This window comes from Suricata suricatta, chromosome 17, assembly GCF_006229205.1.
Source record: "Suricata suricatta isolate VVHF042 chromosome 17, meerkat_22Aug2017_6uvM2_HiC, whole genome shotgun sequence".
In the NCBI taxonomy this organism is placed as follows: domain Eukaryota; kingdom Metazoa; phylum Chordata; class Mammalia; order Carnivora; family Herpestidae; genus Suricata; species Suricata suricatta.
In genome coordinates, this window is record NC_043716.1 from 16,450,972 (window position 1) to 16,478,021 (window position 27,050).

At 52.1% G+C, this 27,050-nt stretch overlaps 1 protein-coding gene across 12 annotated transcripts in view; it reads left to right on the top strand.

Moving 5' to 3' along the window:
* The first annotated feature begins 2,486 nt into the window (after positions 1 to 2,486).
* MYO18A (myosin XVIIIA) overlaps positions 2,487 to 27,050 on the top strand; it is an 83,370-nt gene continuing 58,806 nt past the window's right edge. For 6 of the 12 annotated variants that reach the window (XM_029929279.1, XM_029929270.1, XM_029929274.1 and 3 more), the window contains exon 1: positions 2,487 to 3,563. In XM_029929279.1, coding sequence (XP_029785139.1) covers positions 2,565 to 3,563 — 999 coding nt within the window. In that variant the 5' untranslated portion in view covers positions 2,487 to 2,564. Of the gene's footprint in view, positions 3,564 to 24,699; positions 24,718 to 27,050 lie in introns of those variants that run through there. The other 6 variants (XM_029929280.1, XM_029929282.1, XM_029929281.1 and 3 more) reach the window with 2 other exon arrangements.

Consider the following 27,050-nt stretch of genomic DNA (forward strand, 5'->3'; position numbering starts at 1 on the left):
TTTGAACCAAAAGTTCAGAGGAAGCTTTGTCTTACTAGGTAGAAACAGGTCAGAGGGGGAAAGGGTGCCTGTTAGATCCACAGGGAGCTAGTAACTGGGCCAGATTCCCCATCTCTTTGGATATGCTCTACAGTTAAAGATTTCTATAGAATTGTGCTGCCCAGTTCAAAGCCACTAGCTTTTGAATACTTGAAATGTTGTTAGTCTGAAGTGAGATGTGCTCTAACTATAACATTCACTGGATTTTGAACTTAATGTGGAAAAAAGGACGTAAAATATCTCAGTATTTTTCTTTAAAAATTTTTAATATTTTATTTATTTTTGAGAGAGAGAGAGATAGCATGAGCAGGGGAGGGGCAGAGAGAGAGGGAGACACAGAATTCGAAGGCAGGCTCTAGGCTCTGAGCTAGCAGCAGCACAGAGCCTGATGTGGGGCTTGAACCCATGAACCGTGATATCATGACCTGAGCCAAAGTCGAGTACTTAAGACTGAACCTCCCAGGAGCCCCTAAAAATTTTTTTAATGTTTCTTTTTTAGAGACAGAGAGAGAGAGACAGACAGACAGACAGAATCTGAAGCAGGTTCCAGGCCCTGAGCTGTCAGCACAGAGCTGGACGCAGGGCTCAAACTCACGAACAATGAGATCATGACCTGAGCCGAAGTTGGACACTTAACCGACTGAGCCACCCTCAATATTTTTCACAAAGGTCACATGTTGAGATGACAATATTTTGGGTATATTTACATTAAAGTATATCATTAAAGTTAATTTCACCTGTTTCTTTTTACCTTTTTTAAAATGGTTGGTAGGCAGATTTATTATTTTATTTTATTTATTTATTTTGAGAGAGAAAGAGAGAGCACAAGCAGGGGAAGGACAGAGAGAGAGGGAGAGAGAATCCCAAGCAGGCTCCACACTGTCAGTGCAGAGCCCAATGCGGGGCTCGAACTCATGAACCACAAGATCATAACCTGAACTGAGACCAAGAGACAGATACTTAGCCAACTGAGCCACGCAGACACCCCAAGACAATTTTAAATCACACATATGACTTGAATTATATTTCTGTGAAGAGCATTGCTCTAGGAAGGATACACTGATCTCTTGGGAACCAAATGGGTCAGGGTGCTGACATGAGGGAAAGCAATTAGCCAGTGCACCAGGACCCTTGAGAGCCCCTGGCCTGAAGTCACCCTTGGCATTGTACCTGGGCTGGGGGTCCCTCTCTGTGGGATGGGGAGCCTGAAGGGCCTTGCTTGGTTGTGGTAGTGGGGTACACAGACAGGACAGACCTCCCTAGGGCCTTGCAGAAGGTCCTTGCTGGAAGGAGTGAGCTTGTCAGTCCTGTGTCTAGAACTCGGGGCGGGGGGGGGGGTGCCTTCACGGAGAGAGAAAAAAAAATGCATTTAATTTCTAATTAGGCGGTATGGCCTATTTTTCCTTCTTGTTCACTGCTGGTTAGAACTTGTTCCCTGGCTGGCAACTCCACCCCGACCAGGTTTTTCCCAGTCGTGTCCCCAGTCGGGGACGATTTGGGGGGGGGGGCCATAGGGGCAGGAGAAGGCTGGCATCATAGGCACAGGTGGCCTGGAGCTGGAATTCTCTCTCAAGAGGCTGCCACAGCTTTCCTCCCTAGGCTATATTTAGTTGTTGGTCTGGGGAAAAGGATATGAGTTTTTCAGGATCCTGTTTATCCAGCAGACCCACCCCCACCTCTCAGCTGTCTGTCCTCTGCTCAGCGTGGAACTTCCCCTACCCTCCCTGCTTCACGTTGGGTGCCGGGGCCCTAGAACGAAAACAATATTTGCCATGGGATCCCAGCACTGCTACTTATTGGCTGCATGACCACTAACAATATAATTAATTTTCTGAGCCCTGTTTTCTCATTTTGTAATGTAGAGATAATGATCCCTGCCTTGCAGAGATGCTGTGAGGATCAAATGAGTGGCAGTCATCAGATAGGTGTTGGTTCTTTGAGGTCTTCTGTCAGGCGATGGCTAAGGCTGCTTCTGTGGGAATCACAGGCTTAGGAAAGGGCCAAACAGCATGTGATGTCTGTTGCTTTACTGGGATATTGGCTCTGGGGAGGGGATGGCCTTTGCGTTTGAATCTTCCATTGGGTACCAGCTTGGCTTGGTGGTGCCTTCTTGCCAGGAGGTCAGATCTCTCAGACTCCACCTCTGTGCACACCTATCAGGGATTAAAGGCAATGACCGACTTTGGAGTTTTGGCTTTTACAACCTTATCTAAACCTCAAGTCTCCTTATTTGTGCAATGGGGGTAATCATAGACCTTCCCAGAACAGTGTTATGATAATTGACATAACAGAAACGGTATTGTATAAAACGGTGCACCTGATGCATAGGGATCTAGCTCTCAGCCACGGCGAGCTGTGCTCATTAGTTGGCCTTGTCTGGACTGGAGACACAGGAGTGGGCTCTGCTCGAATAACCTCTTTCTCTCTCTCTGTTTCCATTTGCAGCAGCAAGGTAGGGCACAAGGGCTCTGTGCTAAGCACCTGTAATCCCCTGGGGGTGCCACCCCCAAAAGCAGTACCCTACCATGTTTAACCTCATGAAGAAGGACAAGGACAAAGATGGCGGGCGGAAGGAGAAGAAGGAGAAGAAGGAGAAGAAAGAGCGGATGTCAGCAGCGGAGTTGCGGAGTCTGGAGGAGATGAGCCTGCGTCGTGGCTTCTTCAACCTGAACCGTTCCTCCAAGCGTGAGTCCAAGACGCGCCTGGAAATCTCCAACCCCATCCCCATCAAGGTGGCCAGTGGCTCCGACCTGCACCTGACCGACATCGACTCCGACAGCAACAGGGGCAGTGTCATCCTGGACTCGGGCCACCTAAGCACCGCCAGCTCCAGCGATGACCTCAAGGGTGAGGAAGGCAGCTTCCGCGGCTCTGTGCTGCAGCGGGCGGCCAAGTTTGGCTCCCTGGCCAAGCAGAACTCACAGATGATTGTCAAACGCTTCTCCTTCTCCCAGCGGAGCCGGGATGAGAGTGCCTCGGAAACCTCCACCCCTTCAGAGCACTCTGCAGCCCCGTCCCCGCAGGTGGAGGCGAGGACTCTAGAGGGACAGCTGGTGCAGCATCCCGGCTCGGGCATCCCTCGGCCAGGGCCCCGGTCCCGAGTCCCTGAGCTGGTGACTAAAAGGTTCCCAGCTGACCTGCGCTTGCCCCCTGTGGTGCACCTGTCCCCGCCTGCTCGCCGTGAGCTGGAGCTGCAGCGAAGGCCCACTGGAGACTTTGGCTTCTCCCTGCGCCGGACAACCATGCTGGATCGGGGCCCTGAGGGCCAGGTCTACCGGAAGGTGGTTCACTTTGCCGAGCCCGGAGCAGGCACTAAGGACCTGGCACTGGGGTTGGTGCCAGGTGACCGTCTGGTGGAGATTAATGGGCACAACGTGGAGAGCAAGTCCAGGGATGAGATCGTGGAAATGATCCGGCAGTCCGGGGACTGTGTGCGGCTCAAGGTGCAACCCATTCCAGAGCTCAGCGAGCTGAGCCGGAGCTGGCTGCGGAGTGGCGAGGGACCACGCAGGGAGGCGGCCGATGTGAGTGTCCCCCTGGGCAGCTGCAGGGGGAGCAGGGATTTGGAATTGAGTTTAGGCCGACGACTGGGGGACCCAGGAGCAGTGAAGTCATGCCACTTCTCACCCTCAGGGACAACTTACCTGGCCCGCAGGGAGAGCGACCTTAGCAGGGGGTGGTGCACGGTGCTACACGTTTCTTGATGCAAGGGTTAGGGGGTTTGGGCACCATGTTTCCTGAGCCCTAAACAGGTTAATGGGGGGCTAACACGTGCCACTTCAGATGAGACACAGTCTGGACTACTTGTCCAGCCTGGTATCTGGATACTGTGTTATTTAGATATTAGAATTGAAAGAAAAAGATGGACTATTTCAAATCAAGGCTGTTGTGGAACTTCTGCGATGTGCAGCTGTTTTGCTAGCTCTTGGGTGAGATGACTTCAGGCCTCCTCTTGCCTTCGAATGAAGAGTCAAACAGGAGGTAAGGTTGCAGAGATAAGCAGGGGCCAGATCATGGAGGACCTTGTAAGTTGTGATAGGAGTTTAGATTTTATCCTAGTGGAATGGGACCGTTGTAGGGTTTAAAGGGGGGCAGGGGGCAGTGACTGGACCTGATTTATAAAGATCACCAGGGCTCCAAGGGTCTTTACTACCTCTCCTGGAAGAAGAAAACACCCTGGAGATGTAACAGGTTTCAAGCCTACAGAAGTAATATGACCTGACTGTCTGCGAGACCCCACTCAAAACAGCAGTAGAAAGGGTGACTGAGGAGCAGAAGAGATTTAGATTTTATGTATGAATGAGTCTCCAGGCAGACAGTGATCTCTAGCCCCAGGGGTCTTTTGACCCCAGGTGTAAGGTGGCTCCGTATCAGTTTGGAATGTTCCACTTGGAGACAGCACGTGAGGACAAGCTGGCCTCTGGCCATGTCTGCCTCCCAGCTGTGGGCTTTTCGGACTGTCCAGCTCTGGTGCCTGGAGCCTGACCAGTGCCCAGGCTGGCAGGGACCTCTTTCCTCACTAAGTGACCAGCCAGATGTGTCCAAGTTAGAAGTGGGAGGAAATGCTAAGGAAGCAGGCAGAGTCCTGGTCCTAGCTTTCTCCCAGGGAGGGGAAGTGGCTGCTCAGATGGCCTGGCAGGGGAGGAGGGGCTGGGAGCAGCAGGGTCAGAGTCTGGCAGGAAGCACTGGAATTGGGTTCTGGACCTTCCTATACCCCCGGCTGGGTGGAGGTCAGGCAGTTTGCTAGTTAGGAAGGGGTAGTGAATGGGAGGGAGCCTGTTGTGGGATCTGAGGAAGGACCTGGGCTCGTTTATATAGAAACGCACACTGAGCACCTACTGTGTTAGCCACCAGGCTAGGCTGAGCTCAGGGAACCGAAGTATAGAGGGAGTGGTCTTATATTAGAACCAAAGCCCATACTATGTTGCCATGCCTTGTCTACTTTCTCCTAGGCTAACATTGCTTTTAACAGATGGAATTTTCTTCTTAAAGAATGAATCCCCTGGGGGACTGTTGCCAGCTCCCTGCTGAACCAGAGCACAGGCCTCTGTGGGGCCCTGGGCCTGGCATCCCAGATGTTGTTTAGTTTTATCTTTATAGCGTAGGGATCCTCTTGGCATCTCCTATTTCTCAGCTACCCTCCCTTCCCCACTAGCGGCTGCTCCCCCATCCCAGGGGAGGTGGAGACCTCGGTAGATTCCACACTACAGCTGGTATCCTTGAAACCCTGGTTTGCTCTGGCCCCCTGTGGGGCAAGCCCAGCGGTGCCCAGAGGACTCCCACAGAGCACGCTCCCTTTTTACGAATCTCCAAGAGCCATCTGAGAGAACAGCAAGAAGCTTAGGGCCCAGGAAGCTCCCCTACCCCCTGCCCCAGTAGAGAGAAGCAGAGTGAGCCCAGCATCCTGGCTTCCGGAGACAGGCCTGCAGTGGGTCCGTTGAGGCTGCAGCTCTCAGCCTCCATCTCCTCCTCTTCCTCTCACTCCCACTCCGGCTCCTTTCCTTGGCAGCAGTTCTAAGTCCAGTTCCAGGCCAAGAAGAGTCTTCCCACTTCCTCCGGGCTCCCGGGTGGGGCACCCTAACAACTCTAGCCCCATGAGAACAGCTCCTGGCGGCCACCCTGCCCGTCAGGTCATCCATCAACTGTGTCCACACACTGCCTGTCCCCAGAGAGCTCCCAGGGAGCTGGCTGGCCATCTGTTCTCTTTCTGCTACACAGATGGAGACCAGGCCTCATGGCTCCTCTCCATGGCCTGTTCAGAAGGCCCCAAGGAGAGAAAGCCCCTCGGGTTTCCTTCTCACATAATGTGTGTCCAGAGTGCTTGGCTCACACCTCCATGTGTCCCTGTAGCTGCAAGCAAGGTTTCACTGGGAGTAGGGGTGAACCACTGTAGTGGGATAGACACGGGGCCCAATGGAAATCATGCAGAAGGCCTGGGAGAAGCAAGTCTTTTCCGCCATCGATTCTTCCACTCACCTCTCTACTAAATAAACATTTGTTGAGCACCAACTGTAGGCCAGATCCTGGTATCCAACAGTAAGCAGCACATAATCCCAGTCCTAAGGAACTCAGTCTGGTGGGAGAGATGGTCAAGTAGCAAGTGACAATGTTATTTGAGAAGCTCCCCAACGGGGGCCAATACGGGGCCCTAGGGAGCCCCGCACAGAAGAGGGACTTTAAGTACAGTCTTGGGAGTGATCACAGGGAAAGCTGACATCTGGGCGGAAGATGGATGAGGAGAGGCAGGAGGAAGCGGAAGGCTGTAAGAGACACATGCCAGGACCCTGAGGCTGGAGAGAGAATGATGCATTTCAGGGATAAGGCTGAGGGGACAGTGCAAGAGGGAATGAGTATTGAGAGAAGCGACAGAAGAAGCAGGCAGGGGACAGGTCACGAAGGCCCTGTGAGCCAGCCTAAGGAATATGAACTTCAACCAAAGGGCAAGAAGCATCTCACTCAGGGAGTGATAGCAACAGATTTTAGAAAGTCTCCCTGGCTGCTCACAGAGAATGCATCCGGCTGTAGCAAGGGCAGCCGTGGGGAAAAGAGCGAAGGCCCGATCATTGTCATCTTAGTAGAATGAATGGAGAGGCCAGTGCTTGGGGAGAAGCAGGGGCGATGGAGAGAGATATCAGACATGAGCAACTGAGGGACTGTGTTGTCTTGGTGACTGGCCGGTGTGGGAGATGGAGGAGAAAAGGGGTCAAGTGGGATGCCAGCTTTGGAGGAAGATGCTAAGTTCTTTCCTTGGCTCCTGAGGGGAAGTGTTTGGGGCATCTGGTTTCGGATCAGTTACTCTTAAATTGTCTAAAGGTGAAGCATTCCCTGAGTCTGGTGTTGGTATAAATGAGAATCTTAAAACCCCAGTTGGATCAACATTCCATTCTCCTGTTCCATGAACCTGAGTGGGAAAGTCAAGGGCCCACTGAGAAGGACGAGGACCTGAGAGAGAGGAGAGCCAGCCCCTTGTTTGTATCCTCATGGGCCCATCACAGAGAGTATGAATGTAGGGTGTTTCTGCTAAGAAAATAGCAGAAAAGCCCACCTGGTTGAACCTTGGCTAATGTGGTTTCCCACCCTGCCTACCCTCCGCCCCCCACCACCCCTGCCACCAAGGAGCTAGCCTGCAAGGGACCCCTACCCAGAAAGCACTGCTTCCCTGAGCTTCGAAGATGTGGTGGGAGGGGAGAGGTGTGGATGTAGAAGGCAGAAAAGAAGCACCCACCCCTTCCCCGTCAGGTCTACCTTCCTGGGCTCTATGGGGCTCTCAGGCATTTACTGGAGATCCAGTTTCTTCTCCCTTTGGACCGTGGGGTTTGTACTCAAAGACTACAGGGCTGTGAGATTCCTTAAGAGGTTGTCATGTCTGTGTAAACCACCTGCTTATGTAGAGTTGTGTAAACACCCTTTTGTGGACTTCGGCAGATAGTAAACACTTAGGAAGATTAGTACCTTTCCCTCTGCCCAAGCTCCAAAGCCATCCAGAGAAGGTAATTTTGCAGCTTCCTTAATTAACCCATCCTGGTGCTTTCCCATCTGTGCTCCTGGTAAGGTTTTCTTTCTAACGGGAACTCACGATGCTATTGTCTAGACTCTGTCCCTGTACCCCTGTCCTCTAAGACAGCCAGGGGCAAGAAGAGCTGGGATGCTGAGATGCTGGGTGCTCAGGCCTGCAGATGGGACATCTGTGGCCTGGCAGGAGACTGGCCGGTTGGGGTTGCCCACATCTGAGGGGAAGGGCAGGGGCCTGTTTGCCAGAAAGCCCTAGACCCCTGGGCAAAAGGTATATGAGCCTCACCAGCCTTGTCTCCAAGACCCTGGTGGCAGGGCAGGGGAACCCGCAGGAGTGGGAATTGCAGGATTCCAAGGAGAGACTGAAAATTGTACTGTTCCAGGTCTGCCCGGCCAGCTTCTGACCAATGGGCTTTCCCACAGGGCTTCTGGTGGTGGAGCTGTTCGGTGATGCCCAGGCTCAGTGTTCTAGAACACCTTTCTCCCTAATGTTACTCCGAATGATCCCCAGAGAGGTTTTTTGGTTTTTGTTTGTTTGTTTTAAACAGAAAATTCTTATTTTGTTTGGTGCCAAAGCTTCAGGTACTTCTGACATTGGAGTCTCACCATGTGAGAGCTCTGGCTTGAGGCCTCAGGATAGAACCCTGACTGAGTTCTTTCAGTAATGCGGTGGCCAGTGGGAAGGTGTCCAGGGCATGCGAACTCGTGGGTGAAACCTCTTTGGGGGCATTTGGGGGGTTATCTATCCTGGATTAGTGGGGTGCATGGGACTGGCAGCATAGAGTGGTGGACTAGGTCATTTCTCTTCCGCTAGGTCTCCCTTCTCTGTCCTCCAGAGGCACGTTCTGCCTTCTTCCCCATGAGCTGCTAGATGAACTGCAGCCCCAGAGTGCCCTGGCCACCCAGCCCGTGGGTGGTGGGCACAGTGCCCAGGCCACATTGAACTGGGTGTGGGTACATGTCATGGTCATCTGTTGTTTTTGCAGGCATTGCTTGGAGCCTTGGGGGGCAGGGGAGAACAGGGGTTTGACCTGGTCTGCACCAGCCCCTTCTGGCCCTGGCCAGAGCCCCCGTGGCCAACCCTGGTACCCTGGCCACCCTGTCCGCAGCTCCCTTCTAATCTCTTATTTACATTGAAATGGTTCTGGGAAATACCAGATATGCAAACACCCAGACTAGGGGTGGATGAGGAGTGGGGTGAAAGGGGGTGTGTGGCGGGTGGGAACACAAGTATTTTAAAAATGCTGCAGATCTCTACAGCGTTTCCCAGAAACCACAAGCACGCGGCCCGCCTGCCAGCAGCGCCCCCACCACCCCGCCACACTCAGGCCACACTCAGCCGCTGGGTTCTCTTCACTGTGGCCCGAGGTGGAGAGCAGCATGGGGGGGGGCGGGCAGCTGGGGAGGGGACTCCCTGCCGCCTGGGCTGCCTGGCGCCTCAATTGTTGGTTCCCGGGGCAGCGGGAGCAGTGGGGACGGATGCGCCCCAGGGGTCCAGCAGCGCTGGGGGCGCCCACCATGCCAGACAGGCACTGCCAAGGACTGGAGTCTTCCAGGCTCCCCACCTCCCGCTGTGCACTTTAGGGGGGGCGGGTAGCCAAGCCCAGAGTCCCTGAGTGGTGTCTGGCAACAGCTTCTGTTCTGTTAAATACAGGGGACAGTGTCAGCAAAGCTTTTTTTTTTTTTCCCCAGTTGTTGGCTCTGTTTTGGTTGGGAAACTATTTCCTCAGACCTGGGTCACCACTCTGGCTGCCTTCATCTCCCGCCATAGGTTCCTCAGAATCAGGATGTGACATGTGTCCCTGGTACTCACAGCCCGGCAGCTGCGCACAGACTCAGGCCTCAGGAAGAGTGGACGGTGTTTGTCCAATGTCCTGTGTGGTACTCAGGATGGTGCATGGCCCATATATACTACCCGAGTGGTGTCTCGATCTGGCAAAGGCTCAGCTGACCAGAATACCTTGAGAGAAGGCATGGGAGGGAATAGTGGGGATAAGGATCGTGGCTGGCGTCAGGCCCTGTGCTAGCTGTTTTATGTATACTAACTCATTTAATGTTCCTAATGTTCCTCTTTGAAATAGGTATTAGAATAATCTTCTTTAATTCTTTTTTTTTTAACATTTATTTATTTCTGAGAGACAGAGAGAAACCCAGCACGAGTATGGGAGGGGCAGAGAGAGAGGGGGACACAGAATTTGAAGCAGGCTCCAGGCTCTGAGCTGTCAGCACAGAGCCTGATGCAGGGCTCGAGCTTATGGACCACAAGATCATGACCTAAGACGAAGTCAGACACCCAACCGACTGAGCCACCCAGGTGCCCCAGTATTAGAATAATCTTTATTTCATACATGAGGATACCAGATTACAGAGAAGTCAAGGCTAAGGCCGCAAGGCTATTAAGTGACCTGCGAGGAGTTGAACTTAGGGCATCAGCTCCTTGCATTTTACTGGTGTGCCTTACCGGGCAGGGAGCGCAGCACTCGGATAGCCTTATAACTCCGCTGCCCACCCCAGGCCTGCGTCCTTCTGATTCCTGCTGCCCCTGTGGGTGTCTTCTCCAGAAGGGGAGGGGAAGTGAAGAGTGACTGGCCATTTTTGTTCTTGTTCTGTGGATGGTGAGTTGCAGGAGGGGGTGACTGTCCCTAGTCTCTGCAAAGGACTCACCAGAGGAAGAGAGCTCAAGTGGCAGCAGGTGCTGCCGGAGCTGGGAGAGGTACTGGAGAGCATGGCTACAACTGTCCCGGCATATTTGGCTCTGCAGGGACACACTTTGCCCCTTACACATCCCCCCCACCCATTAGAATCCAGGGGCAAGGATGGTGCCCCTCGCCTGTTTGGCCCTTACTGACACTAGTACTGACCTCTGTAATACCTGGGCTGGCAGGATCCCCAGAGCATCACCTCTGACCAAGAACGAGTCCTTCCGTGCCACATGGGGACTGCACACTGTTGTTTCCTGGCATGCCGTGTGGGGAAATGGTGAGGAGAGCACGGCCTGGCAGAAGGCCTCCCAGGGAGTGGGTGTGCAACTTGGCTTCTTCCATTGAGTCCCTGCTGTTCCTTCTGTCTGTAACGCCTTTCCTTGCCCACCCTCACACCCTCATACACGTCGGCCCCAGTTTGAACGTCGCTCCCTCAGGGAAGCCTTCCCTGACCTTCTCATGTCACAGCCGTACCCGGGCACCACCGCATCTCCTTCTCCTTCATAACACCCACCAAGATTGTGATTGATGGGCTATTCAGTGATATTTGTTGGATATCCGTTGAAGGAGAGAAGATGGTTATCTGGCCAGGAATTAGTTTCCCATGGCTTTCCTCATTTACCTCAGTTTTGGTTTCTAGAACCCTTCCCCCAACTAGCCTTGGCGATGTGTCTACAGTACATCACCATGTCCCCCCTTTACTCCGGACTCTGCTTCTTGTGGGTGTCTCAGCGTCTCCCACAGGAATGGAGGAGAGATGGGCTCTAGGCGGCCAGGGACCACTCTGGGAGGGGGTCATGGGACTGCCTGCCTCCTGGCCCTGCACTGGTGTCTTTGCGAAGGCACCAGGCTTCAGTGAGAAGCAGACCTGGGGACATATGGAGTCACACAGTGTCCAGCCCAGGGGACCTTGGAGAAATGTGCTTTTCTTACTGGCTACAGGTTTCTGAGGGGGTAGGATGTGGCCCAGCAGGGCTCAAGGCTCCCTCTTCCCTTCTGTGGCTTGCCCTGCACTGCCTGCATGCTGAAATGTCAGCAGGCTGGGAATTTTCACAGCAAGGATTTTTCCCAGTCAGAGCAACAGATTCCAGCTGGAGCCTGGGGACAGCTCTGCATGGCCAGGGGCTGCCAGAAAGGGCCAGGGTGCATGCTAGGGCACCCCAGCTGTCCCCTGTTGGGGCCTGGGCCTCATTCCCACCTTCCATGGGAAATGCAAACGCCTGTCTCTCCGGTGGATCAGGCAGAACCTGGGCTTCTAGGCTTCTGGAGCTCAGGAGAAGCAGTGGGAGGCCTTGGAGACCAGAAACGCCCCCTCAGTGAGAAGAGACCTCGGTTGCCCATATCCCACAAGCCTCACTTCCTCCAGCCGGTGAGTCAGGAAGGCGAACCGCCTGGATTCCATCCTCAGGTGGGGCTGTGGCTGCCAAACCCAGGTTCTCTGGCCTTTGGGGGCCTACCAGCCTTGGCAGGAGGTGGCACTGCTGAGTTTGTCACCCTTATCTGTCCCCTTCTCTATGGGCCCCATAATGCCTCCAGGACCCAGTTCCCTCTCTTAGTGACCCTTCCAGCCTCTGTGCCCTTTGCCCTCTGATCTCAGTTCTACTGGCCCCTCCCTTCCACTCCTATTTCTGCAAGGAGCTGACTCACTTCCTCTCTCCCTCCCCAGCTTCTCTCACTACCAGGCCCTATGGCCTGCAGGGTACCCACAGGGAGGGGTGGCTTCTTACAAGGCACTTCCCCAGCTCTTTTTCCTGGCAGCAAGACTGAAGCTGCCCCAGGCTCTGGGCAGAAGAGGGCTGGGGGTGAGGGTGCATGGCTCTGGGCTTTAGGAAGGCCAGATGCAAATGGCCTTGGAGCCTTGACACTCAAGGTGGACCATCAGGAAGCCTTGAAGGGCACCTGCTCTGTGTCACCCCGAGAGCTTGGTGGGAGCCTGTGCTTTCTCTAGAACAGAAGACATTTGCAAAAAGCTAGATCTCAGCCCAGGGTGGCATGGGCTAGAGGTCAAGCAGTGACAGCCCTGTCAGGCAGCATGATTCGGTCATGACTCTCTGTGACACCGTTTCATGCCCAGCCACATCGCATCATGGGGAAGGTGTCTGGAGATGCCAGTGGAGCCTACCAGGGACAGGGTGAGGAGAAGAATCTGAGCCTGTCTCCCTGCTGGTTCTTCCCAGTGGGAGCCTCTCCTCTGCCTCTCCGGGCCTCGCCTCCTCATCTGCGAACTGGTCTGGTTGTGGACCTGAGTGTAGAAGCCGGCTGCAGACAGAGGAAGGTTTCCTTCCTGAGTGGCTGGCATCTCCTGACTTCCCCTCCTTGGAGCTATCCAGGCCGTGTTAGCTGGTGCTCCTGGCACGGTGGGCACTGGGGATGCAACCTGGGCTGGGCCTGGCACGGCCTCGGACCCTCCCCTGCAGGTGGCCTAGATGACCTAAAGGTCACAAGCACAGGGTGAGGTCAAGTCCCTAATCACTTGGTCATGTGTCAAGTTCAACAGAGGCTAAAGGGGAAACTGGGCCTCCCTCCTGAGAAGCCTGTGGCCCTGCCATGGGTTGTCTTCCTAGAATCAAGTGACCAGCAGTATTCCTGTTCCCCTTAGCACTTGGCTATACCTGGCAAAGCAGCCTGCAGTAATCCTGATTATGGCCTCAGGATTTCGGGACAATGACAGGTATTTCATATTTAGATGAGATTGGGGGTGGCAGGCTGGAATGAGGCCTAGGTGTGGTGAAGGTGAAGGGCACCAGCCTGACTGCCCCACCCAAAATACTCTCACCCTTGCTGGTGGGAGGCAAATCACTCCACACGGGCACACAGATGCCTGTCTGTCATTCCTCTTCCAGCCCATCTTTATTGCTCCCTGCCACCACCCATCGCTCTGTGGCCTTGATCTGTGGAGCAGAACCAGGCCCTGTGACAGAACACCCAGTTTGGAACTGGCTGGGGACACACACACACACACTGCAAAGTTCAATCTGAGTATCTTTTTCTTCCAGACTCTTCTAAAGCATTTCTACCATCAGTTTCCAGAACTTCTAACATGCCTTCACCTTCTCTGTCCAGACCAGAGGACCTGGTCTCTGGGGGTAGGGGAAGGCAGAGTTTTCTGGCTTCTGTCAGGGCCCCGGGTTCCCCATCCAGCCCCTGTGACTTCATTAGCACACTGGTTTGCAGGTTTTCCTTCTGTGCCTCTAAAAGGGGAACCCATGCTATCAAGTGTCCCCTGTTCTCCCTCCCTACTCATTCTCTTCAAAATCCCAAAACTGCAGACCTTATTGTTGCTATAGAAACAGATGCTTGGCAAATATGAAGTTGGGTGGAAGGCTGGTTTTGGCTGTAGGAACTGTTTTTCGGCTGATTTGGGAAGGAGAAAGAGGAGGTGGGAGGCATAGGCAGAAGGACCCATAAATCAGAAGTTGCAGATGATTATGTATACATTGTTAATACGTTGGTGAAATTTGGGTACAACATGGACTCTGGAGCTGGACTCCTGGGTTCGAATCCTGACCTACTTACTAGCTGCGTGACCTTTGGCAAATGATTTAATTTCTCTGTGCCTCACTTTCCTCATCTGTAAGAGAAGAATGATAACAATACTTTCCTCAGAAGATTGCTTTGAGGAGTAAATACATCAATACATGCAAATCACTTAGAATAGCATTGTCATCATCATTAATCTGTCTCTAAAGTGCTGGGAGGTACTCAGTGCCTGGGAGTTTGATGGGCCATGTGCCCACAGGAGTGCCACAGGCCTGTTAATGAGTCAGCCCTGCTGGGGTGGGGTGGGCAGGGAGCTTTACTCTGGTCCCCAGAATGGCGCTTTTTGCCTCCAGGTGAAAATAGGGAAATAAGGCCTAGATTTGTCCACGGGTTTACTCAGGGCCACATGGCAGCCACAGAGCTTGTCCTGAGGCTTTTCCCTGGGCTTCTAAACCAGTCTGTAGTTTGATGCATCTTTAAACTATGCCACTTTCCCCATGACTGCCTCCAGACAAATTCTTGGCTGATGCCAACAACTTTGGAATACCAGGTTTCTTCCTACCTGTTTGTTTTCCTGTTGAACCAACAGACTCTACTTTTTTGTGATCTCTCTACACCTTATTTTGTTTCTTCACACCCATCTTGCTTCTGGATTAGGGCTAAGCAGGAACTGAGGACAGAATGGAGGCACAGAAGAGAGAGGCAGCCCCGACCTGCCAGTTCCCGAGTCCGTTCTCTGCTCCATCATCACACATATGAGCTTGCCCAGACACTTACACTTGGACTTTCTAACTACTGTAGCAAAACCTTTCATCTGAAGTGCCTGTGATAGCTGTCAGATTCGTGTCCTGTTCCCTTGTTCCTTCATGCATCCGGGGCAGGGGGAGCTTGTTGGAGCCTCTCTAGCATGGCCAGCAAGCCCCGAACTCCTTTCTCCACCATGTCCTCCTCCCCCTTGTCCTTATTTGGTTCTTTCAGCGAGTGATACAGGGAGGTGTCCAGTTATGTTCCCCACTGCCCATGGGCAGACCTCCTGGCATGCTGCTCAGAATGAGGCTTCATTGGCCTTATTTGCCCCTGGAAGTTCAGGGCTCTGCTGGGACATCTCTCTCTGGAGCACTAGCATCAGATGAGTCCAGCAGCGGGTTGTGTGGGGAAGCCCTCAGGCCACTACATTCCAGATGTCTTACCCATGCATGGTCCAGAGACTCTGCAGAAACAAGGAACAATTGTGTGGCACTAAGGGGCTTTCTCCCAGGCCTGGGATGCCTTGGAGTGGGGGCTGCCTTCCATTCAGCTTTGCCTTTTCAGCCCCTCTGCGTCAGGCTTCTGGTCCCTGGCTGGTTGTTAAATCGTGACTAAATTGTGTCCTCCTCCCGCACTTCTTTCTGAGGCTTCGGGGTCAAGGCAAGGCACATGGGGCCGGGAGTCTAAGCAAACTCTGGGGCAGGAGTGGGAGATAGGGGAAGGTGGTCAGGGGCAACACCTGAAGGGGTCTTTGGCAAGGACGACCACCACAAGCAGAAAGGAGATTCTCTAGATGGGACCTGTCCAATAGGATGCTCTGCCAACACAGAAATGTTCAATAGTCTGTGCTTTCCAACTTGGTAGACATTAGCCATATGTGGCTCTTGAGCACTTGAAACATGGCTGGCATGACTAAGGAACTGAACCTTAAAAATTTTTTATTGTTTCTATTTAACTTAAATGTAAGTAGCCATACATGGCTCACGCCAACCGCACCGAACAGTGTAGCTCCAGATAGCTCTCAGAAAGAAATGGTGGCGTGCTCCCGAAGGCTTCTCTCCTCTCATGGTTACCCCCCCCCCCCCCCCCCCCCCCCCCCCCCCCCGTGAGGCTGGGGATGCTGGCATTTTCCCTTCCTCCCAGGAAGGAAGGCTTGTCCACTCTGGCAATTTCTACACTTCACCAACTCTGGAATCCTGATGCCCCAGGGCCAACAGGTGGTGGCTGTGTGCCACCACAACTGGGGCAGTGCTCCCCCACCTTGCCAAGCATGTTTTCGGCCCAGTTTTCTGAATGCACAGGTGCTCACATGCCCCAGTGGATTTGGCCAAGGCTGTTCATGTGGAGGTGGGGGGTTGGTAGGAAAAGTAGAAGTTTTTGCTTCTTTCTTCCTACCTCTATGGAGATGGAGTTCGAACTTTATTTTTACTTTAAAGGATTCTAGAAACAGGCTCAATAAAGGCCTCCAGAGGGGAACACACAGATCCTCAAACATGTATTAAGTGTCTAGTGTTGGGAGGAGCCAGTTGCTTGTTGAAAGCAGTCTCCCTGACTTTGAGCATAAGCACCATAGGTTTCCAACTCTCACACCCAGGAAGATCTTACTGACGTTTTATTTAAATCCATGTGGCTGACCCTTAAACTGGCTTTCCTTTTTTTCTTCTGTGAAAATAGAGAAGACTTGTCATTTATGTGAAAAAGAGAACAATAGTTCATTATGCTTATTCTCTCATGTATGCCAGAGGGGGTGGGGAGGGATGGGTATATTGTGTATGTGGTACATTTGGGAGACTCAGAAGTGAACCAAGTCTGGTTGGACTTTGGGGAGGGGTGTAGATGATTTCGTCAAGGTTGGCCCTTGGCTCTGGGCCTTGTGGGAGCTTGCCAAAGCAGAGGCAGTTTGGAAATCCCCAGGGACCATGAGGAAATCCCCTGAAGCCAGAGTGCTCCAGGAATAGCAGACCTACTGGAGTGGTCCCTGCAGGCCGCCAGGATCTGAATCTGAGGGGACAGACTCCTAGTCTTAACAGAGAGGACAAGCCCAGATATCACCACTTGGGCTCTGTGCCCTTTAGATGGTGTGGTGTCACCAGGCTCTGAGTGAACTTTTGGGTGTTCTAAGACAAGACCTAGAGGAGTGCAAAGCCCTAAGCCCAAGTGATAGTGAGGGTAATGATCTGGAGCTGCCCCCGCCTCCCCGGAATTTCCTAGACTGCTAGTCCCAGACCACTCCCCAGCACACAGGTTTAAAGCTTCCCTGCAAGTCTTCTGTTTATTCATGTATTCACCCATTCACCCATTTTATTCCAGCAATAAGCATTTATTGAGTACCTACAATGTGCAGAGGCTGTTTTGGGTTTTGGTGAATGAAGCGGTAATTAAAACAAGGGCGGCGCCGCGCTCATCACTGTCCCTTCTTGCCATATCCCTCCAGGATAAAGTGAGAGGCCATCTTGCCTTGGCAGCCCCCTCCGTCTTGAGTTCCCGGGGGACGCCTCTTGGGGGCGTGGCCTGAACGCCAGCCTTGCTTGGCGGTGAAATCCCGCGGCTTCAGTGGCAAGGGCTGGCGAGAAGGGGGAGGTCGCCCTCTGCCGGGCTCCCGGAGGCGCTGCAGGGCGGGTGTGTCCCGGAGCTCCAGATGCATGTGCGCATGTGCACTTGTACGGGCCTGGCCCCGCCCCTGCGTCTGCCGGTGGGCTTGTCCCGGAAGCGGAAGCGCGGCCCAGCTTGGCGGCAGGCTGGCTCCGGCTAGCCTACCTAGGCCGACTGCCTGGAGGGCAGCAGTGTCTGGGCTCAGCCCTGGGTGTGCACTTTTTACCACTCCAGGTTATTTCGCAGAGCTCCTTGCATCCCTGTGGCCCTCCTTGTTCTTAAAGGGGGTCTGTCCCCTAACACTTTGGGATATACTCATCATTGATGTCCAATAAAATTTCAAAAAATTATTTCGTACCTCAAAGAGTACCAGGCACTACCTACTAACACTGTTATTTCATAAAAGAAAAGACATTTGTTACACACAGACACACTAAAAATAAAGAGAAGGAAGGCACTGGTGCTGAGGAACTTCTGAAGCTGCCCTCTGGGGTGTCCCTGGAGTGATGGTGCGCCCTCCTCCCCCAGCAGGCTGGCCTTCTCCAGCCCTAAGTGCTGAGTGCTCGAAAGGCTGCATGGCCCCTAACTGAGGGGACTAAATAAGTTCTATTAATGACATTTTAAACCTTACAAACTAGTAATAATACAAGCATTATATGATAAGTATTCACTTACGAAGATAGGATTTATAGACTTTTTTTCTTTTAAAGGAGTTTTGATTTAAAGAGAAACTAGAGAGGCAAATAGGATCAGAGGAGTATTATTTTAGGATGTTAAATAGAACCTCAGGCCCAGTGTTTTTCAAGCTATCTCTGTCTAAATCAGCTTCAATCAGACATTCCTGTTTTGGACAGTGGCTTCGCACTGTTCTTTTGAAATCTTGACAGCTTGAAACCTTGGAGATTTAGATCTTCCCAACCCCTCCCCCCCAACTTCAGGCCCATTTCCCACCCTCCCCCATAGCCACCAAGTCACTTTCTCAATCACCCTCTCTTCCGCATCCACTGCTGGAACAGGGCAACTCCTCCCCCTGTCTTTCTTCTGGCCATCACCTTGACTTCCAATGATCTTTCAGCTTTCAGCCTCCTTTGCTTCTCAGGGTCCTTCTGTTAGATTAGCATTTGTAAAACAGTTTGATCATGCCCCTTCACTCCCCAGAAAACTGCTGTGACTCCCCCTGTTCTCTAGGCAGAAGGCAGAGTGGAAGAAGCCAGCTCTGAAGTCAGAATGGCTACCCCGGCCTTTCCAATCACTGTGTGTGTGGCCGTGGGCAGTTATTTAACCTCAGTCTCCCAGCCTGCAGTTCCTCTTTTGCAGCCCTTACCTCCCAGGGTTTTGTGAGGAAAAACAAGCAGCACTGTCCCTGACTCATGGCTAGTGCTCAGTATGTGTCTGCTTTGTACTTGGGCTGCTTACCTCACTTTTGTCGTCAGGGACAGCCATTTGTGTTGCAAGTGACAGAGCCCACCTGACCTGGTTTAAAAAGAAGAAATGCATTTGCTCAACTGGGGGGTAGAACTGGCTATAGGCTCATTCTTACCTAGAAACTTAAACAGGACCTAGGCCTTTTCTGTCTCTCAGTTCATCTTCCATACAGGCTCGATCCTCAGACAAGTGGTAACAAAATGGCACAGCACCAGGTTCAGGTCTTGTGGGAAAAGAAGCGTGACTCTTTCAATAATCCCAAACTTTCATGATATGTCCTTGATACTGATTGGGTCACATACCTTCCATGAACCAATCCCTATAGTCTGGGGACATGACACACTCATCAGCCAGACTCCAGTCACATGCTGCGGTAGGTCCCCAGGGGGAAAATTAGGTGCTGTATTTAGAGGATCGAGGAACGGGCAGTGGACAGCTAAAAGAACAAACGCCTGTCTACTATGACAGACAGGCCTTCTTGATCTGGCCTCACCTACCTTTCCAGCTTTGTCTCTCATTGTTTACGTGTGTCCTACACATCATCCAAACTCACTGTCCATGCTTCCTGTTTTCCCAACTCCTTGGCTTCTATTATTCTCCTCCTTCACCCTGGAATGCCCTTCCTCCCTCACCTCCACATTACAGATTTCCTTCTATCTTTCACAGCCCAGCCCCAATCTCCCCTCAAGCTGTCTGCCCAACTCCCCAACAGGAAAAGATCTCTGTCCCTGAATTTCCCTAGAACATTATCTACACCCCTGTTGGAGAGTTGAGCAGATTCTAAATTGAATTATAATTATTTAGGCATGTTTATTATCTCTTCTTCTGGTCTGTATGTTTGAGGTCAGGAATTATGCCTGCTTCCCCTTGTTGCAATCACTTGCTCACCTATGTACCAAGCACTAGGTAGGTGCGAGGTACCTAACAATGCACAACACACATACAACCTCTGCCTCAGGAAGCTCCTAGTTTAGCTGTGAAGAGACAGGAAAAGAAGCGGGTGTCGTGATTCCCCACAGTGTTCACCTTGAGGTATAAGACATGCAGGGACTGCTAGTTGAATACCTGCATGGCTCCCTTTACTCCTCAGAGCCTCCTGGGTAGCCTGCTTCCTCCTCCCACCCCCGTCCCTCTGCTCTGCTTCTGGCTCAGTGCCAGTAACAGAGCCAAGGATCTTTCACTCACCCCACACAAAAAGCAGAGTTGCTGAAGTTGTTACTCTATCCGGATGTCCCTTTATTCCCTATCATGTTCCACTGGGTATATCTCATCCGGTATCTTTCAGATCAGTTAGTTAAATCCATTGGATGTTTATTGAACACCTACTGTGTGCCTAGTGCTGGCAAGTGGGGTGAGATCTAAAAAGAAGTAGGAAATGGCTCCTGCTGTCCAGGAGAGAAGACTTAACCATGACCACAGATAGATTACCATCAAATAGATTACATGGTGTAGTTGTGGCATATACACAGTAAATTCCAGGGGCGCCTGGGTGGCTTAGTCGGTTAAGCATCCAACTTCAGCTCAGGGCCTGATCTCACAATTCGTAAGTTCGAGCCCCACGTCAGGCTCTGTACCAACAGCTCAGCTGTGTGCTGACTGTCATCTAAAATGTAAATGTTGGATTTGGTGTATTTCTTTTTGTCATAGGCTGTGTGTGACTGTATACCCTTTGCTTTCCTGCAGATACACAGAATATACAAAACCATGTGTACTATACTTTGTGAACAACTTAAGGGATCTTCAAGAGTAATTTTGACTGTCTTCTATGTTTGCCTTACAGGCTGATTGTAGAATCTAACCCCTGTAGTATCTGCATAGGTTGCATTATATCTAGCAGAGCTCCACATAGGGTAGATGGAAGAACCACCATATTTACATGTTGATATTTAGGTATAGACAGTACTGTGGTTTTGAAAATAATTAAATCACTATCTATAATTTGCCAGGCCTATTGATATGTAATTTACATGTACTTTTTGTTTTAATGTTTGTTTATTTGGGGGGGAGGGGCATAGAGGGGTGGGGACAGAGGAGCCAAAGCAGGCTCCTGGCTGACAGCAGAGAACCTGATGCGAGGCTTGAACTCATGAATGATGAGATCATGATGTGAGCTGAAATCAGATGCTTAACCGATTGAGCCATCCAGTCCTCCCTACTATTTTTTTTTAAAATGTGTATTTATTTCTTGAGAAATAGATCACGAGTCGGGGAGGAGCAGACAGAGAAGAGACACAGAATCCAAAGCAGGCTCCAGGCTCTGAGTTGTCAGCACAGAGTCCAACACGGGGCTCGAACCCATGAACCGTGAGATCATGGCCTGAGCTGATGTTGGACACTTAACTGACTGAGCTGCCCAGGTGCCCCTATTTTTATTTTTAATTCTCAAAACAACCCTGTAAGGGAGGTATGCTATTATAAAGCAAAAAAGTGGAAACTCTAAGAAGCTGAGTTTCACTTTCCCTTTGGTCAGAGAGTGAAAAAGAGGCCAGGCTGGGATTCGGCACCCTTGAGTGTGCCTGGCTAGAAGCGTGTGCTTTTTGCACAGTGTCACCATGTAGGCCTTGGGGCCTGGGGAGGGCTTTTTAAAGGAGGTGAGACTCGAGATGGACCTTGACAGATGGGAGGGTTGGGCAAGGTAGAAAGGCATTTACAAGTAAACACTCTGGGGACCCTGGGAAGATCTGCCTGAGAGAATGAGAGCAAGGTGCTGGGGAGAGGGAAGCAGGGGAGAAAGGGGAAGGAGACAGGCCACAGGCCACGGAGTCTGGGGTGGGCTGTGGGAGTAACTATGTGGCCCCCTGGAGTCATAGGTTAGGCTTACGCGGAGTGGGCCCAGCTCTGAGGCAACTCTGACCTTTGGGCAGCAGAGAGACTGGTTGTGGCTGTGTGTGAAGCTGAATGGGCTGCCAGGGCCTCAGGTGACCCTCTGAAGAGGTCCGCCCTGTCACTGCTCTGAGGTGATCTCCATCGGTAACATGAGTCAGCTCACAGAAAGAACTGACAGCATCTAGTTATCCGAACAGAAAAGAAGGGTGGATCGACACGTGGTTTCTAATAATTCAGAACAAGACTCTGAGGGCAAAGTGATACTTCAGTCACCCAGAAGTCATCTTCCAGAGTGCTGCTGAATGGAAGGTGGGCCTAGAAGGCCCTCCAGAATGCATGTGAAAACTCAGGACCTTCCCTCACAGGCGACTGGTCTCCAGTATTCAGATGGCTCTGCGCTGGGCTCTGTTGTATCAAGCGTTGTTATCTGGTTTTCTAGCCTTTGGCGGGAACTGCTTATTAGAAGGAAATGAGACTGTTGGGGACAGGCATGCTGACAAGCAGAGTGACAACTGATGGCCCGACAGGGTAAGAGACAAAAGAACTAAAAAGCAGATATACATACACAAAGGGCATCTGTCCTTTCTAGCATGGGCGTGGAGCGAGGCCGCAGGTTGACTGCCATACCCAGGACGGGGCTGGCATCCTTGGAGAGTGATCAGGGACATTGGTAAGACAGGAGGCCAGCCGGGAAGTCAGGAGTCATCACAGTGGAGATGATGTGCCCTTCCGTACAGGATGGAAACGGATTGGGTTCAAGAGAGGGAGCTCACTCAGACTTTGATGGGTTCAGAGTGTTACACTTAAAAATCTATAAAATGTGTATTTTTATGATTATAAATAGCATCAAATTTAGGAAACTACTCAAAATAGAAAACATTTTGTCCCTTAAAGGAAATAGTCTTCAGTTACCTGGAAATTTTGCTTGAGATGTTTTTCTTTTCTCCCCGCAAATGATCACAAATAAAGAACAATAGTTAAAACTATTGCAAACTTTTTTTCCAATAAGTTTATTGAAGACTTATGTGTCTGACACTGTTCCTAGAGCTTTGCAAGCACTAATTTCACTTAGTGTCTACAATAACCCTGCACGGTAGGTACTGTTAGTTTCCCTCCTTGTACAGGTGAAGAAATCAATGCACAGGGTTAAACTGAGTAGCTCACCAGATGGACAAGCCAAGATTGAACCAGGCAGGCTGGCTCTGAAAGTCTCACCATTGACCGCAGTACACCACAAATAATTCTGCTATGCTTTTATTATTATTATTATTATTATGTTTATTTATTTTTGAGAGAGACAGACACAGCATGTGAGTAACGAAGGGGCAGAGAGAGAGGGAGACACAGAATCCGAAGCAGGCTCCAGGCTTTAAGCTGTCAGCTCAGAACCAGGCATGGGGCTTGAACCCACGAACCGTGAGATCATGACCTGAGCTGAAGTCAGATGCTTAGCCAAGTGAGCCACTCAGGCGCTCCATGAATAATTGCTTTAAAGTAGTGATTCTCAGAATCACCTGGAGGGATGGTTAGAATTTAGGTGCCGGGCCACATATCCAGAATTTCTGATTCAGTCGGTCTTGATGGGGCCCCAAAACTTACATATCTAGCAAGTTCCTAGGTGACACTGATGCTTATACCACCAGTCTGGGGACCATGCTTTGAGAAAGAAACCCTTTTTTGAAAAGCATTTTTATTTATTTTTGAGAGAGAGACAGAATGTGAGCAGGGGAGAGGCAGAGAGAGAGAGGGAGACACAGAATCCAAAGCGGGCTCTAGGTTCTGAGCTGTCAGCACAGAGCCGGAACATGGGGCTCAAACCCACGAACCGTGAGATCATGCTCTGAGCCTAACAAAGTCGGATGATTAACCAACTGAGCCACAAAGGCACCCTGAGAAACAAATCCTTTCACTCACTGAAACTTCCCCAGTCTCCAACTGACTATGTAAAACCTTCATTTTGCAGAGGGCCTTGTAAGTCACCTGCCTGTGGTCACACAGCTAAGTTGTTCATTCATTCATTAATGCCCTCAGTGATTTTCTTTTAATGTTTATTTTATTTTTGAGAGAGAGCACAAGCAGGGGAGGGGCAGAGAGAGAGAGGGGGACAGAGGATCTGAAGCAGGCTCTGCGCTGACAGCAGCAAGCCTGATGTGGGACTCAAACTCATAAGCTGAGAGATCATGACCTGAGCTGCAGTCAGACACTCAACCCCCTGAGCCACCCAGGCGCCCGAACGCACTCCATGATTGAACAGAGGGGCACCTCTGCACCAGACCTTATGTTGTTTTCAAATTGAGCCGTTCTCAGCCTCAGCTGCATCTAAGAATCACTTGAGGGATCTTTTAAAATTGGTGCCCAGGCTTCCCCCCCGGGCGATTAAATCAGAAAGTAGGAGCAAAGGGTGGGATTCAGGCATCAGTATTGTTGGAGCCCCACAGCGGTTTGCAGTCTGCAGCCACAGTTGGCACCCATATGTCAAGAAAGCCCTGGGGATCTGAAGATCTCTGACACAGCACATGCCCCAGTAGGGCCAGACGATCTCCCTGGGAAGTCACAGCAGTCCCTAGAAAGCAGAGGGACCGGCCCCACACCCTAATGACCATGTGTGACTCTGCTTGTTCAGTGTGTGACAAGGAAGAGGCGGAGCGGGCTTCGGTCCTCCCAGGCAGGGCTCCCTAGCCTTTTCACAGAGAATATCATGCTGTTTACAGGACCCACTGGGCACATGAGACTGGCTGGGGTGGCAGGCATGGGGTCTCCAGCCTCTCTGGTTGGACACTGGTTAGGTGGCAGCTCTGTTCCAGGCCTTCCTAGGACCCCCATCACACACACCCCCCCATTTTTTTTCTTGGAGAGAAAAAAAGAAGGCAAGCTTCCTTTTCTCTGCAGAGCTGACAGCTTCAAAAGGCTTGTCGTTGGCTCCTTCCGACCTGCCCCCAGCTCCCCTTTCAGCCTCTTGGAGGTTCCCAGCCCTGCTCTGGGCATCCTGTGGTACTAACCAAAGAGCAGGGCTGGAGTCTCTCTTCATTAGGAGCACTGGCTTTTTACCAGCAGACCTTGCTCATTGGCCAGCACCCACGATTTCCTCTGTCTGCAGGGCCAAGGCCCACCCACCACACCCTCCTCTGTGCCTGCACGGTCTTGGACTGGGTGGGGTGAGGGATGTGTGCACACAGAGAGTGCAGTGGATTTCTGCACTCCATCCCCTGTGTATTTACAGCCAGGCAGCAACAGCGGGCCTCAGACTGATGGCGTGGGTCTCTGCTCCTGTGGGACTCTACACTATGGCTCCGTGGCTGCTGTTTGGGAACAGTGTGCAGCCAGCCCTGTGTACTGGATTGGATGTGACGTTAGTGGTTTTCTTGGCCTCTGCTGCAGTAATTTGATGGCTGGGGTGAGCCTATGATTTGTGTGTTCTCAAGAACACTGTGCTGTGATTGAGTGTTCATGCATGATGGTGAGTGAGTGAGTGTGTGTGTGTGTGTGTGTGTGTGTGTGTGTGTGTGTGAGTGAATGTGAATGTGCTTGTCTCATTCCTGGCCTGTGGGGCCGGGGGCTGCAGGTCTCAAATTCCTCTGCTATTTTTAGGGGCCATATCAGCTCAGCTGTCTGGAGCCCGGGTGTGTGTCAGTAGGAAAGTCCCACCCGCCTTGTCCCTTGCCCCTCACCCTCCAACATTGCCTGCCCTCCACCTGTGCCCTCACTCTAAGTGCCTCCTCTGTCCCTTCCCCTCACTGTATCACCCTATTTCATACCTGGTACCTGCAGTCCTAGAGGCCACTCAGTCCCTCCAACCAACCAACAGACCAACCGGCCAGGGTTGGGCAGCTCCGGACGGGAGGGGCCAGGGAGAGGGAGGGGAACAGGGGCGGGGCTGCAGCCGGTGCTATTTTGAGCTGCTAACCCAGCGAGCAGCATCAGAGAGGAGACTCCTAGCTCCGGGTTGCTCCAGGCCAGGCCATGCGGGTGAGTGTCCCTCTGACCCCCCACCCCGGGAACGTCCTGGGATCCTCATGCCTGTTCCTCATTTACAAAAGGAGGAGCCTTTTTGTTATTTCCCCAGATGTGGCTGAAGGAGGTGGGGCATTGGGGGGGGGGGTGCTGCCTTGGGGCTCCTCTCTGGGGCTTCTTGGTGGAGAGGGAATTATCCAGCCCAGGCAGCCTCACAACACCACAGAGGCAAGCCCCTCCTGGGTCTGACTCATGACTTTGGGAGTTTTGGAGGGGGCACCATTTTCTAAACCTCAATGTCCTGGGACTGCATCAGTTTGTCCACAGGCTGTGACACGCCTTCCCCTCAAACCGTTAGTGCTGGAGGCCTTCATTCCTTGGAACGCTATTTTCTTCCAAGGCCTGGAACCCCAGTACCTTCCAGACCTTTGGAAGTCTTGTTCCCTGATTTGTGTTGGCAGCTTAGCCCTCCACCCTTCTTCCTCCTGGTAGACAAGAGAAAGGCACTGGAGAGGGGTGGTGCTTGGAGTTGTCTCGTGTTGTCAGCGTGGCCTCCTGAATTTCTGTGGATCGGACACTTGGAAGGGGCACAGATGGCATCTCGGGGATACCCTGACTGTCTCTTGGTCTCTTTAAAGCAGAGATTACTCCAGAAGAGTAAGCTCCTTAAAAAAGCAAGTGAGGCAGACATAGCTGCCTCCCAGTCATTCCGTTCCCCCAACGCTGCCCCTCCCAGCCACCAAGGGTCAGGTTTTTGGTCGTGTCAGCAGTTGGCAGTGTGTGGGCTGGCCCAGTGCGGAGGTGTACCCAGAGCCTGAGATATGCCCGTGGGCATTTGTATCTCTCTGTGCCCGAGGACTGCCCTGCCCCAGCCACACAACTGGCACCCATGCCTAGGGGTGTGTGGGTAAGTGGGGGTGGGGCCAGAAAGGCTCCTCACCCTGAGAGGTGCGTGCTTCCTGCTCTAGCTTCCTCCCCATACTACCCCACCCTGGGCCCACAGGCCACCAGCACTAGGTCGAAGATTTGGGGCCATGTGTGACGATGGCAAAGCAGATGGCAAAAGGCCTTGCAGAGGGGCAACAAGTGTCCCCAGGGAAGGGAGGCTTCCAGCAAGTCCAGCCATTGGAGGAAGAAACCCAGGCCCTTCTGCAACTGCAGTGGCAGCAGGAAGCCATTCCAGTGCACCTGCTTCCTCCCGGATGGCCGGCGGTGACTGCAGGCGCTCGGCTGCTTTCTGTTCCGCCCTGGGGGTGGGGAAGGGCTCTCACTGGAGGCTGGACCAAAGGGGCCAGGGTATCCTTGCCAAGCTCTTCTCTCCCTGCTCCTCTGGCTGGCAGCATGGCCTTCAGGCCACTCCCCAGAGGGGCCTCGCTCCTCTCAAGCGGCTCTGTGCAAAGCTTATTTGGGTTATGGTGGCAGGGCAGGTCATCTCTGGAAACCCCGGCTTCCTACCCCCGCTGCTACTCTGGCAGATGATGTCACAGAAGCTCAACAGTGCAGGTGAACCAAGGGAGGTGGGAGCAGGGCGTGCTTCTATCCCTTAAAGTGAGCCTGGGAGGTTCTTGCCAAGAGGATGAACCTAGGTGTGAGTTTTGATTTGTTACTTGCTGCTGTGAGACCTTGGCTGCATCATTTCTGAGGTTCCTTTGGCTCATTTGTAAAGGAGGAATCATACTACCCTCTACTTCAGAGGAATACTGTGGGGATTAAATGAGATAATGCACGCAAAGGATTCAGCACGGTACCTGGCACTTAGTACATGCTCAGTGAAGG